Source organism: Callospermophilus lateralis, chromosome X (assembly GCF_048772815.1).
Source record: "Callospermophilus lateralis isolate mCalLat2 chromosome X, mCalLat2.hap1, whole genome shotgun sequence".
Taxonomy (NCBI): Eukaryota; Metazoa; Chordata; class Mammalia; order Rodentia; family Sciuridae; genus Callospermophilus; species Callospermophilus lateralis.
In genome coordinates this window covers 82,829,626-82,844,534 of record NC_135325.1, presented here as the reverse complement: position 1 = coordinate 82,844,534, position 14,909 = coordinate 82,829,626, and the positions used below count along the sequence as shown (strand labels likewise).

General features: G+C 41.8%; 1 protein-coding gene across 4 annotated transcripts in view; it reads right to left on the bottom strand.

The window, feature by feature from the left end:
- Plp1 (proteolipid protein 1) overlaps positions 1-14,909 on the bottom strand; it is a 65,591-nt gene that overhangs the window by 13,856 nt on the left and 36,826 nt on the right. For 2 of the 4 annotated variants that reach the window (XM_077107555.1, XM_077107554.1), the window contains exons 3-4: positions 4,581-4,729; positions 1,956-2,102 (exon numbers count right to left, since the gene is read on the bottom strand). In XM_077107555.1, coding sequence (XP_076963670.1) covers positions 1,956-1,959 — 4 coding nt within the window. In that variant the 5' untranslated portion in view covers positions 1,960-2,102; positions 4,581-4,729. The remainder of the gene's footprint in view (positions 1-1,955; positions 2,103-4,580; positions 4,730-14,909) is intronic. The other 2 variants (XM_077107557.1, XM_077107556.1) reach the window with 2 other exon arrangements.

Sequence of the window (14,909 nt, the reverse complement as noted above, 5' to 3'; positions counted from 1 at the left end):
GGAGGTAAATAAGAAGAGGCTGTGTGAATGTTTAATTGACTGTTGTAGAAATGAATTCTGCATTGAAGGTTATTCAGATAACTTCTAAGTTCCTTCCATTCTCAGATTCTATGATATGCTTTGTCTACTGCAATAGTTAAACAGCAAGAAACTCCACATCAGAAGTAATAGCAATTTAGTACCTTGTTAGGGATAGCCTATAATTCACAAAGTAATTTCATTAGCCACTGAAAACTCAATGGCTAATGCATCAGATGTAATTGGTTCAAGTGTTGTCCACCCCACTAGCTAGGACCCAATACACACCCCTCAATGGTGGACATATTTGTGTCAATCTTTCTCTAGAAGAAATCATCCTGCCTCTGTAACAGGAAACTGATCCTGTCATTGCCTTATTTACTCCACTTTTTCAGGGCTTTCATTCCCTAAGGATGTAACACTCTGCATCATACAGAGGAAGTAACACTCTGTGTTTTGAATGTCAACCCACCCAATCACATGCCTTGACAATAGAGAGGGTCCTTGATGTTATCCAGGAAGGGAATTGAGTTCCTCCAAAATTTACCTCTCACCTGGCCACAATGAATTGGTCCTATGATTCTTACCCAAGTACACAAACTGTGCCCAAAGCAAATCCAAACACCTTGGAAAGAAGAAGAGTCAGCCAATTCACAAAATGTTATATAATATTTGGTATCATCAAGATTTACAATTGTTATAGGGATTGTCCATTTTCAAAGGACTTCCACAACAATACTGATTCTCAGCCATGAAAGTAGACAAAGCATCATTTTCCAGATGATGAAGTGGTGATTCACAGTGACCTGCTTGAGGCTGTACAGTTCATTAAAGGCAGATCTGAAATTTGAACCTGGATATTCAGAGTCCTAGTCCAGAACTCTGCCTTCTTAACCATCATACCTAAATATGTGCTTCAAAAAGCTCTCTCTGTGATTTGGGATGAAACAACCTAAAGGCTGATACTGTCTCAATATATTTGAAAAACCCATCTCCATAGATCTTGTCTACTTGGTACTATATTGATGGTCAATATATGGGACATTGAGTCTAATTTCACTCAGGATGTGTTCAAGCTGCTACCCTTGTTTTGCCAAACATGAGCAATGTCTACATGTCTCTATGCCATCCTATATGGACCCTTTTGTTCTTTACATCTTACTCTGAATATAAACTACCAGATATCAGAACCTCCTCACTTCTTTCTTTGTTCATGGAACTGAGAGAAGCCCTCAGTTCTCAACCAATTCATCAAGAGCCCTAAGGTCCCAGCAGCCTCTTTGTCCCAACTGGGGTTCAGGCTAAGTCTGTGATATTCATTAGAAACGGTCACCTATATGCATGCACACACACACAAACACATATACACACACCCATATCTGTTTCCCATAAAAAAAGCCATTGAGGATTTTGCTTCCTTTTCCCGAACCTAAGAATGACCTCATAAGCCATGGCCAAGCCTGAATCCAGTTTGCCAAATCCCCCAACTTACTACTGATGCCAAACAGGGTCCAAATTTTGTATCAAGCAAGCAGTTGTTTTGTATATCTGAGGGCTAGCCAACACTCAGGTGCTTCCAACAGAACCAGGGATGCCAGCTGACCTGGACATAATGAGGGCCTTAGCATGGGGAAAGAGAAGGAAGAAGGAAGTGAGGAGGTAGGAAGACACATGACCACATCCATTCTGCTGGTGACTCTCTCCAGGAATTCATGGGACCCCACATGTTCTGTTAGAATTTTTTGACAATAAAGCATCATATTCAGTACAACAGAAAAGGGGTTAATCTAATTGAATGCTAAGAAATTTAAAAAGAAAACAAATGCCAAAATACGACTCATTTAAACTATTGGAAATCCCAAACCCCAAAGTTGGGAATTCTCTTGTGAATTCCTGTGCCTGCTTGAATCTTCCATGCTAAAGTTTTTGAAACTCACCCATGTCTTTGGGACTCTGAATCCAATTGTAGCCGGCTAGCTAGTCTGCTTTTCGGCTGACTTTGTTCAGCTGGAAGGATCCTGGTCTCTCCAGTCTCCTTCTTCGGTCCTTTACTTTTTCTCTCTGAGTATCTTTGTCCTCTTCTCCTGCAATGAAAAGGGCTTTCTGATTGACAGCCAACCCCCTTAAAGGGACAGCCTCACTTTCCTCCTCCTCTCCTCCTCCCCTTCTCCTCCCCTTGTCCCCACCTCCTCAGGGATACTCCCTTCTTCAAGAGATCCATCTTCTCTTTCTGTCTTTCACTGCCAATTGTTTTGTTTTCTTTTTTCTTTTCTAAGGCTTCTATGGAATTTCACTTTGCTGCAAAGATACCTGGAAATGTGGACTAGGAGTGAGAATAAAATGAAGAGATCCTAGAAGATTCCAAGTGATTCTGGGGGACTATTTGGTGTGGGATGTGGCAGCAAAAGCATGAGAAGCCATGGAACTGATAGCCCTGATGAGGGGGTCAGGATCAAAAGCCTACATGTTATCTCCCAGAGTTCTTCCAAATCTGCCCCAATCCTACCCCTCATTTCTAGCTTCTAAGGGCCCTGTCCACCTTTCCCCACCCCTTACTCCTTAGCAAATTAGGACTCCTGCCCCTCCCAACTCTAGAAACATAATCAAGAAGAAAAAAATTGTCTTTTAAAATAATTTCTTCCAAATCCTTCTTTTTTTCAGCTGAATGAGGACAAAATGCAAGCTGTTGATTTCATGAACAGATTGTGAGCAAGCTGGGGGAGGCTAGAACCATAATCATTTTAGGGAGAAAATAACAGAGACCCAGAGGAGAGCAAGACCTGTGTGAATTCACAGAATAGGCTAATGAAAAGGTCAGAGTCAAGGATGTGGGTGATTTCCAAGGAGAATAATCAACTTTGAGACAAGTCAATAACACAGTCTAGGAATTAGGTAGTAGAAAGAACGTAGTGTCTTCATCAAAGACCTGAGGCCAGACTAGGGAGTAGCAGGGAATGGGTTGGGGTGAAGCATTGGGTGACAGTGGGGGTGAAGAGGAGGAGAAAGGAAATATAGCATTTGCCTTAGAGAAAGAAACAACATCATGGGAAAAAAATGTTCAAGCAGCAAAAACAGGAAAATAATATATAAAATCTGCCTTACCAATAATAGTGATTTCTGAAGACTGTAAAGGTATTTGATCACCCAGTGATAGGTGGGGTTAGTCAGGGAAGGATTTCTAGAACAGGCTAATCTTAAGCAGCATTTATCTGGGCACTTTGTCAGTGTTTGCTCTACGTTCAGAAGCCTCACACAAGTAGAGCTCTCTTGACCTACAAGACAAAGTCTAACCATGGATGGCCTATAAGGAAACTGGTTGGCATAAAATAGGAGGAGTACCTGTTGGAAGACCCCAGAAAAGAAACGTATGGCCTCTTGGAACTTTTCATGTAGTTTGCCTTGGAGTAAGAGATAAGAGGAGGGAAGTACTGAGCAGAGCCTAGAATCTTCCTATGTCGTGAGAAAAGCAAGTTTGTGTCTTACAGTTTACTCTTTAAGCCATGATCTTGGACATATTTGTGGCTTGGGCTCTGCTATTAGGAAATAGGTTAGTCTTCTGCAGAGGCCCCTAGGGACCCACTGGAATACAGGAGTCCTTCAATGTTTGAAGCTTGCTCAGAGTTCTAGAACTCTAGATTCATTGATCTTATACCATCTCAAGGTGAAAAGATCCCTATAATCTGAGCTATCACAGAACAGTATAGTAGTAGCATTCCATAACAGAACACTTTAACACCACTGACTGAGGATAGAGAATCCTAAGGCTCCTGCACTCCCAAGCCCCTTCTCTAGCCATAGACCATACCTGCTGTGGAAGCACAGTTGTAAAACTGTGCCGGCAACATACTTTTGGATGGCCCTTGTCAAAATGGCCCTGAAGGAGGAGGAGAAGAATGAGTAAGAAGTTGCAAAATGGGTGCCCCCTCAGCTCATCAGACAACAGAAGGAACTGAGCTTAAACTTTGGGCATTCTGATGTAGGGTAGCAAAAAGATGATCTTTCACAACTTAAATAGACAAGACAGACAGCTCTGCAAGCAGGGAAAATTTCTCAGACTGAGCCCTCTCAAAATCTTTCCCTGGATTTTCAGCAGCAGCTCTGGGAATGGCTGTACTGCTCAGAAGAAAATATATTTCCCCAATAAACTCACAAATATGAATTCATCAACCACATTCCCTTAATGTACATTTCTCTTCTCCTTTCCTCCATATCTACTGTCTTATCATTGATTGTATTTTCTCCCAAGTCTCAACCTCTGTTACTTCATATCTGTGTGTATTTGTGTGTGCGCATGTGTGTGCACATGCATACATGCACACGCACCTCTTTTTCTCTCTCCATTCTTCTTCGTGAAACAAATCTTCCTGCCTCTGTCTTGCTCTTGTGCCCAGAGGTAGGAAAGGGGTGCAGAAACTGACCCCAGTGCCTTAAGATTCCCAACTCCCTAAGATCTGGTGTGTTCCAGTCACTCTGTATATCCTGACAATAGCTGGAGAACCCCTCTACACTCTTCTCCTGGGCCCTCCCCACCACCCTCAAGAAGCCTTTTTTAATCCACTCACCCCCACCTATTTCTGTGATTCTGCTTCTATTGGTTCTGCTGGGCGCCCTTGGCAAAATGTTCCTGAGCTGGGTTGCTGCAGTGCCTGTGGATTCCTCAAGAGGGCACTGCCAGCCTTCATGGTGGCAGTCTGCTGCCTGCATTGGGTGCCTGTGGGAACAATGCAGGATTGTATGAAACTCGTAAACAGTTTGCTTCATGTAGTTCTGATGGTACCTCAGAGAATCTGGGTCCCCTAGATCACAGCTTAGTTGGTTATTCAACTTTCTGGCAAATAACTCCAAAACACTTCAATATTAACTCCATTCTCTGCTCTGTGATCCCACAGTACCAGATTCTTAAAGGCTACAGGGCAAGTGGTTCTCCTTGTTTCAGTGTATAGCATGAATGCTGAAATTCAGGGAAGTCCAGCAAATTTCTCCCAGAAATCTCTAAAGGCATTCAAGTGCCCAATCCAGCGGTATACTTCTCCTTGGCCATGTAGAAGATGATAAAGAGGATAGAGTAGGCACAATACCAGTGAGAGGCTGGGATCACCTGTTAACATTTGGGCTTCTAGAGATAAGGGTTTGCTTCTCCTCCCCATGATGACTTCCTCACAGATCAAATTTGGGGAGGCAACCGGCTGCTTATTACAGCACTTCTAGCACTGGCATAGAAGGCTGGCTGGCTAGCAGTGTATTATATCCTATGCATTTGTGACTAGAACTTTCCACACCCAACTTTATGCCAATTGGTTTGGCCATGGATTTCTGGCCAAGAGAACTGAAGTCTGAGGACCAGAAATTTCATATATTTAAGCTAGCCTGAAATGTGGGGAGGTGTCCTTCTGCCTCTCCTGAAGATTCAAGGAGCAGTACCAGGGTAGATGGGGGTAGCTGGTGAATAGGATATGTATTTGTAAGGGGAAGATGTTCATGGCTTGGGGATAGAGTAAAGAGTAGCCTGGAAGCCAAAATAATCAGATTAATAAACTCAAGAAAGAGCACCGGAGGAGTACCAAATAGCTACCAGTAGTATAGAGAAACCAGTTGACCACATAACCCACCTCCGTCACCATGAAAACTTGGCCAGCTCTGACAGGGTGGCCCTATAGAGAGGCCTCTTGTTTGATATGATCTCTGAACACAGAGATGTTGCCTGTCAAATACTTACCTTGCCTGTCAAATACTTGCCTAACTTCAGGGGGCCAATGATATCTTTTTTTCACTTGACCAATGGGGTGCCTACTAGTAGTCAAGGGAAAGAAACACCTCTAGAAAATACCTCTCTTCAGACCCTTATTGCTTAGAAGTTGCCAGGAAGATTGGTGCTCTGAAAGAATGCTTAAATACAGAGGCTGGGCCTGGACAGCAGCAGGAGTTGGGAAGTGGGGGAAGGGCAGGCTTCAGGCTGCTATGGTCCAAGTTTCCAACCCTCTATATTTCTCAGGCTAAGTAGGAGGCCCATGTTTGAAATCCAGGAGAGCAGTAAGTTGCATATAGTTTGTAGGATCAGTGGGATTACAAATCAGGGAAATTCAGTAAAGATTAAATAATACAAATGATTTTTGTTATATGTTAGCTGTGATAATAGCAATCATAATTACTTTTTAATTTTTTTAAAAAATTGTTGGTACTAGGAATTGAGCCCAGGGGTGCTTTACCACTGAATAACCTTCCCAGTCCATTTTATTTTTTAAATTTTGAGATGGGTCTTGCTCAGTTGCTGAGGCTGGCCTCCAACTTGCAATGATCCTCCTGAATCAGCCTCCAGAGTAGGTATGACCATAGGTGTGTGCCACTGTACCCAGCTAGGATTCCTTTCTTTAAAAAGGGTCTGTATCAGGGCTGGGGTTGTGGCTCAGTTGTACAGTGCTCACCTAGCATGTGCAAGGCGCTGGGTTTGATGCTCAGCACCACATAAAAATAAATAAAGGTATTGTGTCTAACTACAACTAAAAAATGGGGGGGGGTCTGTATTAGTTAGAGATGCATAGAGAAATATTTATAGGTGAAATGTCATGAGACCTGGAATTTTCCCTTTTCAGAAAATTTTAGTTTTGAGGTTAGATGAAATAACATTGGCCACATTTTGATAAAGCTAGGTGATGGGTACATGGGTTTATTATCCTGTTTTCTCTACTTTGTGTATGGTTGAACAGGAGGTCAGAAAAGTGGAGCCATTAAAGTTAAGATTCAGACTCACTCAGAAGAAAGGAAAAACATGTCCAAGAGAAATGTGATATTTCTGGGAGAATGCACATAGCCGGCTAAGACCAGCTACTCTGGGAAAAGGTTGGGGATTTAGAGTAGGAGGGAGATTTTTCATTCTATGCCCTTTAGTACAGTTGTAATTTGTAATTATATGCATTTCTTGTGTGGTCTATTGAAAAAACACTCATGAAAAATCCTTCAGGCTGGGTTGAGGGACATCAGTCTGTAGGCTCTCTGGGGCTGTTCCACTGATCTCAAGTGGCTCTTGACAGTAAATCCCTCACTGTGGCAGGTTAGCCAGCCTCCACTGTCCACACATACTATTCATACTGCCCATTGCTTTCTGTGTCTCTGAAACACTGCCTAGTTTGAAACACAGGAGGGGATTCCCAGGAACCTCTTCCTGAGGCACAGCTGGATGGGGAAAAATGGTTGCATTAGCCCTGTGGGAAGAAAAGACATGTGGTCTTAAAAGTTAAAAAGGGTCTCTGCCCAACAAGGCAGACTTCCAGGGTAACAAGTCCCCTTTTTGCTCCTCTACTGTCTCTACATACACTGAGGGCTACGTGTGCCCCTACAGGGTCTGGCTCTGGCAGCTGCCAGACCTCTTCCTTTCAGAGCTGTAGCCATGGGCAGCCACTTCAGAGATGTGATTCCCCCTCCTCATCCTCCTCTTCCTCCTTCATCATCACCACCACCACCATCATCATCATCATCAAAGTTTACATCCCCTTTGAGAGAAACCAGGCCAAGCCTCTGGCTTCTTAGCCGGTTGAAGGTGTCACTTGGGGCTGTGATACTTCCACTGAAGGCTAGGGAGGCTGTGGAGCAGATTGTCTAACCCAGAGGCTGAGGTCCATTCCTCAGAAAACAGTGCCAGCAACCAGAATGGATAAGGAAGGGAAACCTTGGTTGTTCCTGCTGAGAGTTACAGTTTAGATAAAACTAAGAACAGATCCTGTTGCTGGAGCTCCTAGCAAATATCTCACACATGGAGACTTTGTTTCCCCTTTCCTCCCCCCAGCCCCAGCCAAACCCTGGGCCAGGACTAGGCAGCTACTCTCCCACCAGCAAGGACCCAAGTGGCAACCCATATCTTGGCACAAGGAGGGCAGACATGCTCCATCTGTAGGATGGGGCAGGCTCTGGGCTGATGAGCTCCCACCCTTCAACTATTCCTGCCTGAGGAGCTCCATTACTGCAGGATTCTCTGTGTGAAACCAGGAGGTCATGAGGGGCACTGGGCCCTGGAGCTAAGGCCTCTGCAGGCTCTGCTGAGCCACTGCCTATCCCCAGCCCCCACCATAGGGAGGGGCTAATGCATCCTCCACCCAGGCCTATCCCTTCCTAGGCCGTGAGCACCCTGGCCCTCAGAGAAAAATGCTTTCTTTTTTTAAGCACAATTAATCCAAAACCATAAAGTCTAAGAAGCGATTCCCCTGGAGGACCCTCCAAACAGGGTTTTACACGCTCCTTGGGTTATCCTTGAAAATCCTTCAAAATTTCTAAAGCATTGCAATTATTTCCACAGGCAGAATCCAGCAGTTCTTGGAAAGATTTCAAAGGGTACAGTGGCAGCAGCTCCCTGCAGCCTCTCTTCCATGCCCACAGCAGAAATTTTCAGAAATAAAAACAAACCCCAACTGGGATATCTTCTCTGCCATGACTCTACCACTGTGACCTTCATTTCTTTGCCTAAGAGACCCCCCTCAAGGAACTGTCTTCCAGGAGAGCCACTGAACCTAAGCTATAAGCCAGAAGATATCAGATGTTCTCAAATTTCTTCAAAAAGGGCAACATAGAGCTGACTGGTGGAGGCTGCTGTGGGGCTGGATACCTCTGTTAAAGCTGAGTTTGGAGAGATTCGTTTTCCTGGGTTTCCTAGAAGTAGCTAGCCTCTCTCCACTAATAACTGAGCAATACAAAAGCTGTAAGAACTGCAGCATGAAGGATTTTAGCTAGACATCAAGTAGGTCTTCCAGATGATCAGAGCTCTCCATAAGCAGTGGTACATAGTGATTAAGAACACAGACACTGAGCTGGGTATGGGAGCACCCACCTATATTACCAGCTCCTTGGGAGGCTGAGGCAGGAGGATTGCAGGTTTGAGGTCAGCCTGAGCAACTTAGGGACTGGGGATGTGACTCAATTATTGAGCATTTCCCTGGTATGCATGAGTCCCTGGGTCATTCCCCATTACTGAGAAAAAAAATACAGACTCTGAAGTCAGATACACCAGAGATGGGCAATCAATTTTACCAAATGCCAGGTCTGTGACTTTGGATACTGATTTAACTTCTCTAGTCTCCAATTTTCATTCCTAAAAAAAGATATAAGAATAGTGGTGACCTCACAAGGGTATTGAGAATATTACATAAAATAATGTACATAAAATTAATAGCACAGTGTCTGTGTTAAGGTACAATAACAATTATAATCATAACAACCTGTGGGGGTGGTGACAGAGCAGTTCTTGAAATGTTTGATAAATATTTAACAAACAAAGGCTAAAATGTAGAGGTCTCTAGAACTAACACGTCTCAGATATCATATTTCTAGATTTCCTTCAACCGGCCTACTTTTAAAATGGAGCCTAGGAAGTGGAAGAAATACTGAAACTCTTTGAGACTCACCTAGTAGTTTTGGCATAAATGTGTTGTCTTCCCTAGACAGCTCCAGCTCCTCCAGATATATCCATCACTAGGGTGACCAACTGTGCCAGTTTGCCCAGAATAGTTTTCTCAAGTTATGGGACTCTCAGTGCTAAAACTGGACAAGTCTTGGAAAAATCGGGACAAAATAGTCAGCATATGCTAGAGTACAGTGTTAGAGTACAGCACTAAGCCTTGTACTGAAGCAGTTGTGTCAAGTGCTACAGGCAATAGCAGGTGTTCAATTCCCCTGAGCTGAAGCTACTGTATGGGAGCTTTCAAAAGCCCCAATTTCTCCATTCTGAAAGATCATGCCTAGGCAAGTAGGGTTCCCACATAAAATAGATGACATCCAGTTATATTTGATGGACACAATATCTTAATTTTATTTATTTATTTTTATGTGGTGCTGAGGATGGAACCCAGTGCCTCATATGTGCTAGGCAAGTGCTCTACCACTGAGCCACAACTCTAGCCACCCCAGTTATATTTGTATTGCACATAAACAATAAATAATTGTTTAGGATAAGTATGCCCCAAATACTAGATGGAACATATTATACTAAAGAAACTGTTCATTGTTTATCTGAAAGTCATATTTAACTGGGTGCCTTGTATTTTGATTTGTTAAACTGGCCACCCTATAGACAAGGGCAGTCAGCAGGCCATGGCAAGTCAAGCTGGCTTCCGGGGACAGAGCCAGGAGAGATTCTGGGAAAACCTCAAACAAGAAATCATGTTCCCTATGGACATACCTTCCACTCTGCATTCAGCCCCCAATTCCTTCATCTTATGGGCCTGCCCTAGGCTCCTTATCATGCTTTGATCTAAGGAAGATCATCTGGGGCAATAAGTCCTGAGGCAAGCTGCAGAATGCACATTAGTTAAGGTTTCGGGCTTTGTGGTCAGCCATATTGGGTTTATTTCCCACCTCAGCCTGGGGAATAGCACAGTTAAGTGGAAATTGTTGTTAATAGTTAGAGCCTGATCTTTCTCCTTTCTTTTCTCTTTCCTTCTTATGCTGTATCCAGCACTTTGTCAGATATTGAGAGGAATATAGAGAATGGGATGGTCCCTTGACACAGTCCTTGCTGGAGAGATCTGACAGCCTCATTGGAAAACATATTAGATATATTAACCAACAGAGATCATGACAAAACTAACATTAACATTAACATTGTGCTTGGCCTTGCCCTAAGTGTACATATAAGCTGATGTTAGCAGAGGGGCTACCTGTCCTTTCAAATTCAAATTAGCTCAAGCCTCCATCCCACCCATCCCTTATAAAGGAAGTATAGTGTCTTCTTTAAGATTTCTGGCTAGGCGTAATGGTACATGCCTGTAATCCCAGTGGCTCTGGAGGCTGAGGCAGGAGGATCAAAAGTTCAAATCTAGTCTCAGGATCTTAGTGAGGCCCTAAGCACTCAGTGAGACCCTATCTCTAAATTATACACACACACACACACACACACACACACACACACACACACACATTATATAAAGGCTGGGATGTGGGTCAGTGGTTAAGCACCCCTGGGTTCAATCCCTAGTACAAAAAGGAAAAAAAAAAGATTTCTGAAAATTCTGAAGGGCACACCATCCCATATGGTTCTGAATCTGGGCTCCTAATGAACTTCTGGTTTTACCATTCATCTTTCATGGCCACTCTCTTCTTCCTATTTTTTTGTGACACTACATCAGGAGAGAGTGAACACTGTCTTTCTTTCCTGATTTCTAATTTAAAAAAATGAAAACAACTACTCATAGGAAGGATTTGTGCAAGTCAAAGGATTTTATCCAGGTTTGGGTAGATGAAGAGGACATATATTATAGTAACAGAAATAATGAAAAACTGACGACTAGATGTTTCAGTATTTTAAAGTCCTTGGCGGCCAGGCATGATAGTGCATCCCTGTAATTCCTGCTACTTGGGAAGCTAAAACAGGAGGATCAAGAGTTTTGAGGCCACACATGGCAACATAGTGAGGCCCTGTCTCCAAAATAAAAAAAAAAAAATTGAGGTTTTGGGCTACATTGTCACTTGGAATTTCTCTGCAAACTCCAAATTCTTTCTGTGGACCCACTCTTGATCCTTCTCCCATTTCCTCCCCTTTCTTCCCTGGATCATCCTAAATTCATGTTCATGCCCTTTTCTTATGAAAAAAGATTAGCTCCATATGTGCTATATTTAATTCCTTTCCATCAAAGATTCTCTTTCTTTCCCTGGGTTGGCTTATCAGGGTTATTTTCCTTTAAAAAGACTGTTCCATCATAATAGAGACCTTGATGTCAACTGATGAAATAATCATTTTGTCACTATATTCCTCTCATACAAACATGATCACTGTTTATCCTACAATATATGAGGTCAGGTTATTATACCCATTTCACACATTACCAAACTGAGTCTTCTGAAGTACACTGCTAGAACCAAGAGAGCTTGGATTCAAGCCTAGTCTTCTAAATCTGAATCTAGTGTGCTTCAAACTACACAAGGGTATTACAGCAGAAAGAATATATCAGAAAATGCTACTATGTACTACAGACAATTAAAGAACAAATATTCTAGGTATGGGGGCCAGAGAAATTGCTACCAGGTAGAGGACTCTCTGACCCTGTGAAAAGGCAGGCTGAAGATTCTCCCTTAGGATTGCTCCAGAGTGAACAAAACAGAGCTCAGTGTGTGCAGCAAGATCACAGACCTCCAGAAGCTCTAGACCACTGAATTCCTGAGTTGTTTAGTCTAGGAACAACTTTAAAGATGGCCTGGCTATCACACTTTTGTTTTATTTTTAAATGATTTTTACTTCTCGGTCTTCTATCAATTCAAAGAAATGAGTACTATTCCTATGTCCAATTTACAGATGAGCAAACTGAGTATCAGAGAACTCAAGTGACTTACCCAAGGTCACATAGCTAGTAAGCAGCAGAAGCCAGAATGTGCTAACAATGCCTGTCAGCCAAAGTCCACCAGGAATACACCTTGGGCTGATCAAGTTGGGTTTCTCCTTGCAGCAAAGAGAAACAACCCCACTGTTCCCCACTCTGCATTTTCCCTCACAGCAACAAACAATAAGCATGGCTGGGTCAAGCAAAGGTGTGCTTCTTGTGGTCTTTGGCTGGAGGGCATTGATAGAAATGGAGGTTCATGGAATCTTCACCCTGAAGAAGTCCTCACTAGCTTGGACCCAGATCTTCTACTTAGTAATAATGATCATATCTGAAACTCCTTCTATCTACCTCTTTAAGATGCCAGGCTGTCCATATCTGGGAGGTAAGTTCACACTGAATTCATGTTAGACTTCACTGAAACTCTTTAGCTTTGGACTTTTTTCCTAGAAATGAGGTCCCTTGGGGAATTTTTGTTTATCTGATTCATATGGATCCTTGGCAAAACACTTTTTTAGGTTTATAATACACTTTTCTATCTTCTGTTTGCTTGTCTAATGTCTTTGATGATGTTGGTTTATAAAAGGAAAAGTCTATAGGGAAAGGATAGACATAGATTCAATAAGCTTGTCCTTGAGCTGTCCCTGGTAACTGAGGAGTTCAAATGGTCTCCTCAGATCATGTCCTTTGGAGGAACTTTGCCTCATGTAATCATTTCAAAACCTTACAGATGAGCTAGGGATTAGTTGGTAAAGTGCTTGCCTCAAATGCACAAGGCTCTGGATTCAATCCCTACCACCACAGAAAACAAACAAACAAAAAACCTTACAGAGGCTTCTCAATATTGTCTTTGTGTCCCTGAGAACTGTTTTCTTTAGTTTCATCTACCCAGAATCAGAGGGTTTTATCTGGCCCTGATCAGCAATGATTGGCCTTTGGTCAAGCTCTAGAAATATAAAGTTCACCACCACCATCTTTATAGATTTTTGAGTTCTCCTGGGGTGTTCTCTGTCTAAAAATACACTTCTTCCAGGCTAAACAGCTGCTTCCCTCATGTTTTCTCACCACAATGCTAACTTGTACGTTTATCCCTCTGACTGGCACAATTTCACCAGGGACAATTTAAAATTGCAGTAGGCACTTTGGGGGAGATTTGGACATGAACCAAAGAGGTACTTTAGAACAAAAAGCAAAAGAAACCCCCACTAGGAGATGGTCTTTTTGGTCTACAAGAGATCATTATGTTTAATGTAGGAGATATCGCTTCTTACGTTTCCATACTTTAAAAATTAATAAATGCTGGCTGCCTTTTTAATTATATAGTCTGATAAAACTGTCAAGGACCCATGTTAGGTCAAACTCAGCTATATGCCACTCTTTCATGTCAATCTCTCTCAAAGTCTGTATTTCTACATGGTAGCCATCTTCTTCTCATAGAGGAAACATGACTAGTTTTTTTTTTTTTTTTTTCCTTTTTTTTTAAGAGAGAGAGAGAGAATTTTTTAATATTTATTTTTTAGTTTTCCGGGGACACAACATCTTTATTTTATTTTTATGTGGTGCTAAGGATCGAACCCAGCACCCCGCGCATGCCAGGCAAGCACGCTACCGCTTGAGCCACATCCCTAGCCCCATGACTCGTTTTTTACAGTGGTAATTGCATGTTTGACTGTAGCTAACTTATTCTTCTGTTTTGTGCACATTTTTTTTCTGTTCCTTTTCCTCTCTTTTTTCCCTGTCTTGTGAAACTTTAAAGATTAGCTGATCAAAAACTCAGTTGTCTTGCATACACTCTAGAAATATTTCATCCAGATAAAAATCAAACATATCTAAAAATGTTTAAGTTATTAAAATGTTTTTAAGTTATTAAACTGTTTTACTTTTTAAAATTTGTTGTTTTTAGACATACATTACAATAGGGAAACTGTTTTACTTTTGTGTGCAGGTAAAAGTATATTTACATAATCACCTTGTTACTATGGATATAAGAAAATAAGGACTGGGGTTGTGGCTCAAGTGGTAGAGCGCTCACCTATCATGCATGAGGTTCTGGGTTCAATCCTCAGCACCACATAAAAAAATATTGTGTCCATCTAAAACTAAGAAATAATATTTAAAAAAAGAAAATAAGAAGAGGCTTTAATTCCAAGGCACAAGCAGAATTTGGGTGTGATTCAGAGTATTAGAACACTTCTTTGTTTTGTTAAATTTCTCATAATTCAAACTTCTTTAATTTCCCACATTGGTTTTATGAATTAAATTACCACTCTTTCCATAACTTGTTTAAAATTAAATTATATACATGATATTGTATTCAATTAATGGAATCATAACAGGGGATATCATTGGAAGGGTTTAATTTTATAAAATTCTTACAATGCCATAAATCACAAGAATTAAGTGTGTTAATTAACTTGTAATTTTTTAAAAATTTTAGTTGTAGATGGACACAATACCTTTATTTATTTTTATGTGGTGCTGAGGATCAAACCCAGTGCCTCACATGTGCTAGGCAATGGTCTACCACTGAGCCACAACTTCAACCCAAATTACAATTTTTTCCTTTTAATTTATTCTTTAATTATTGATATAACT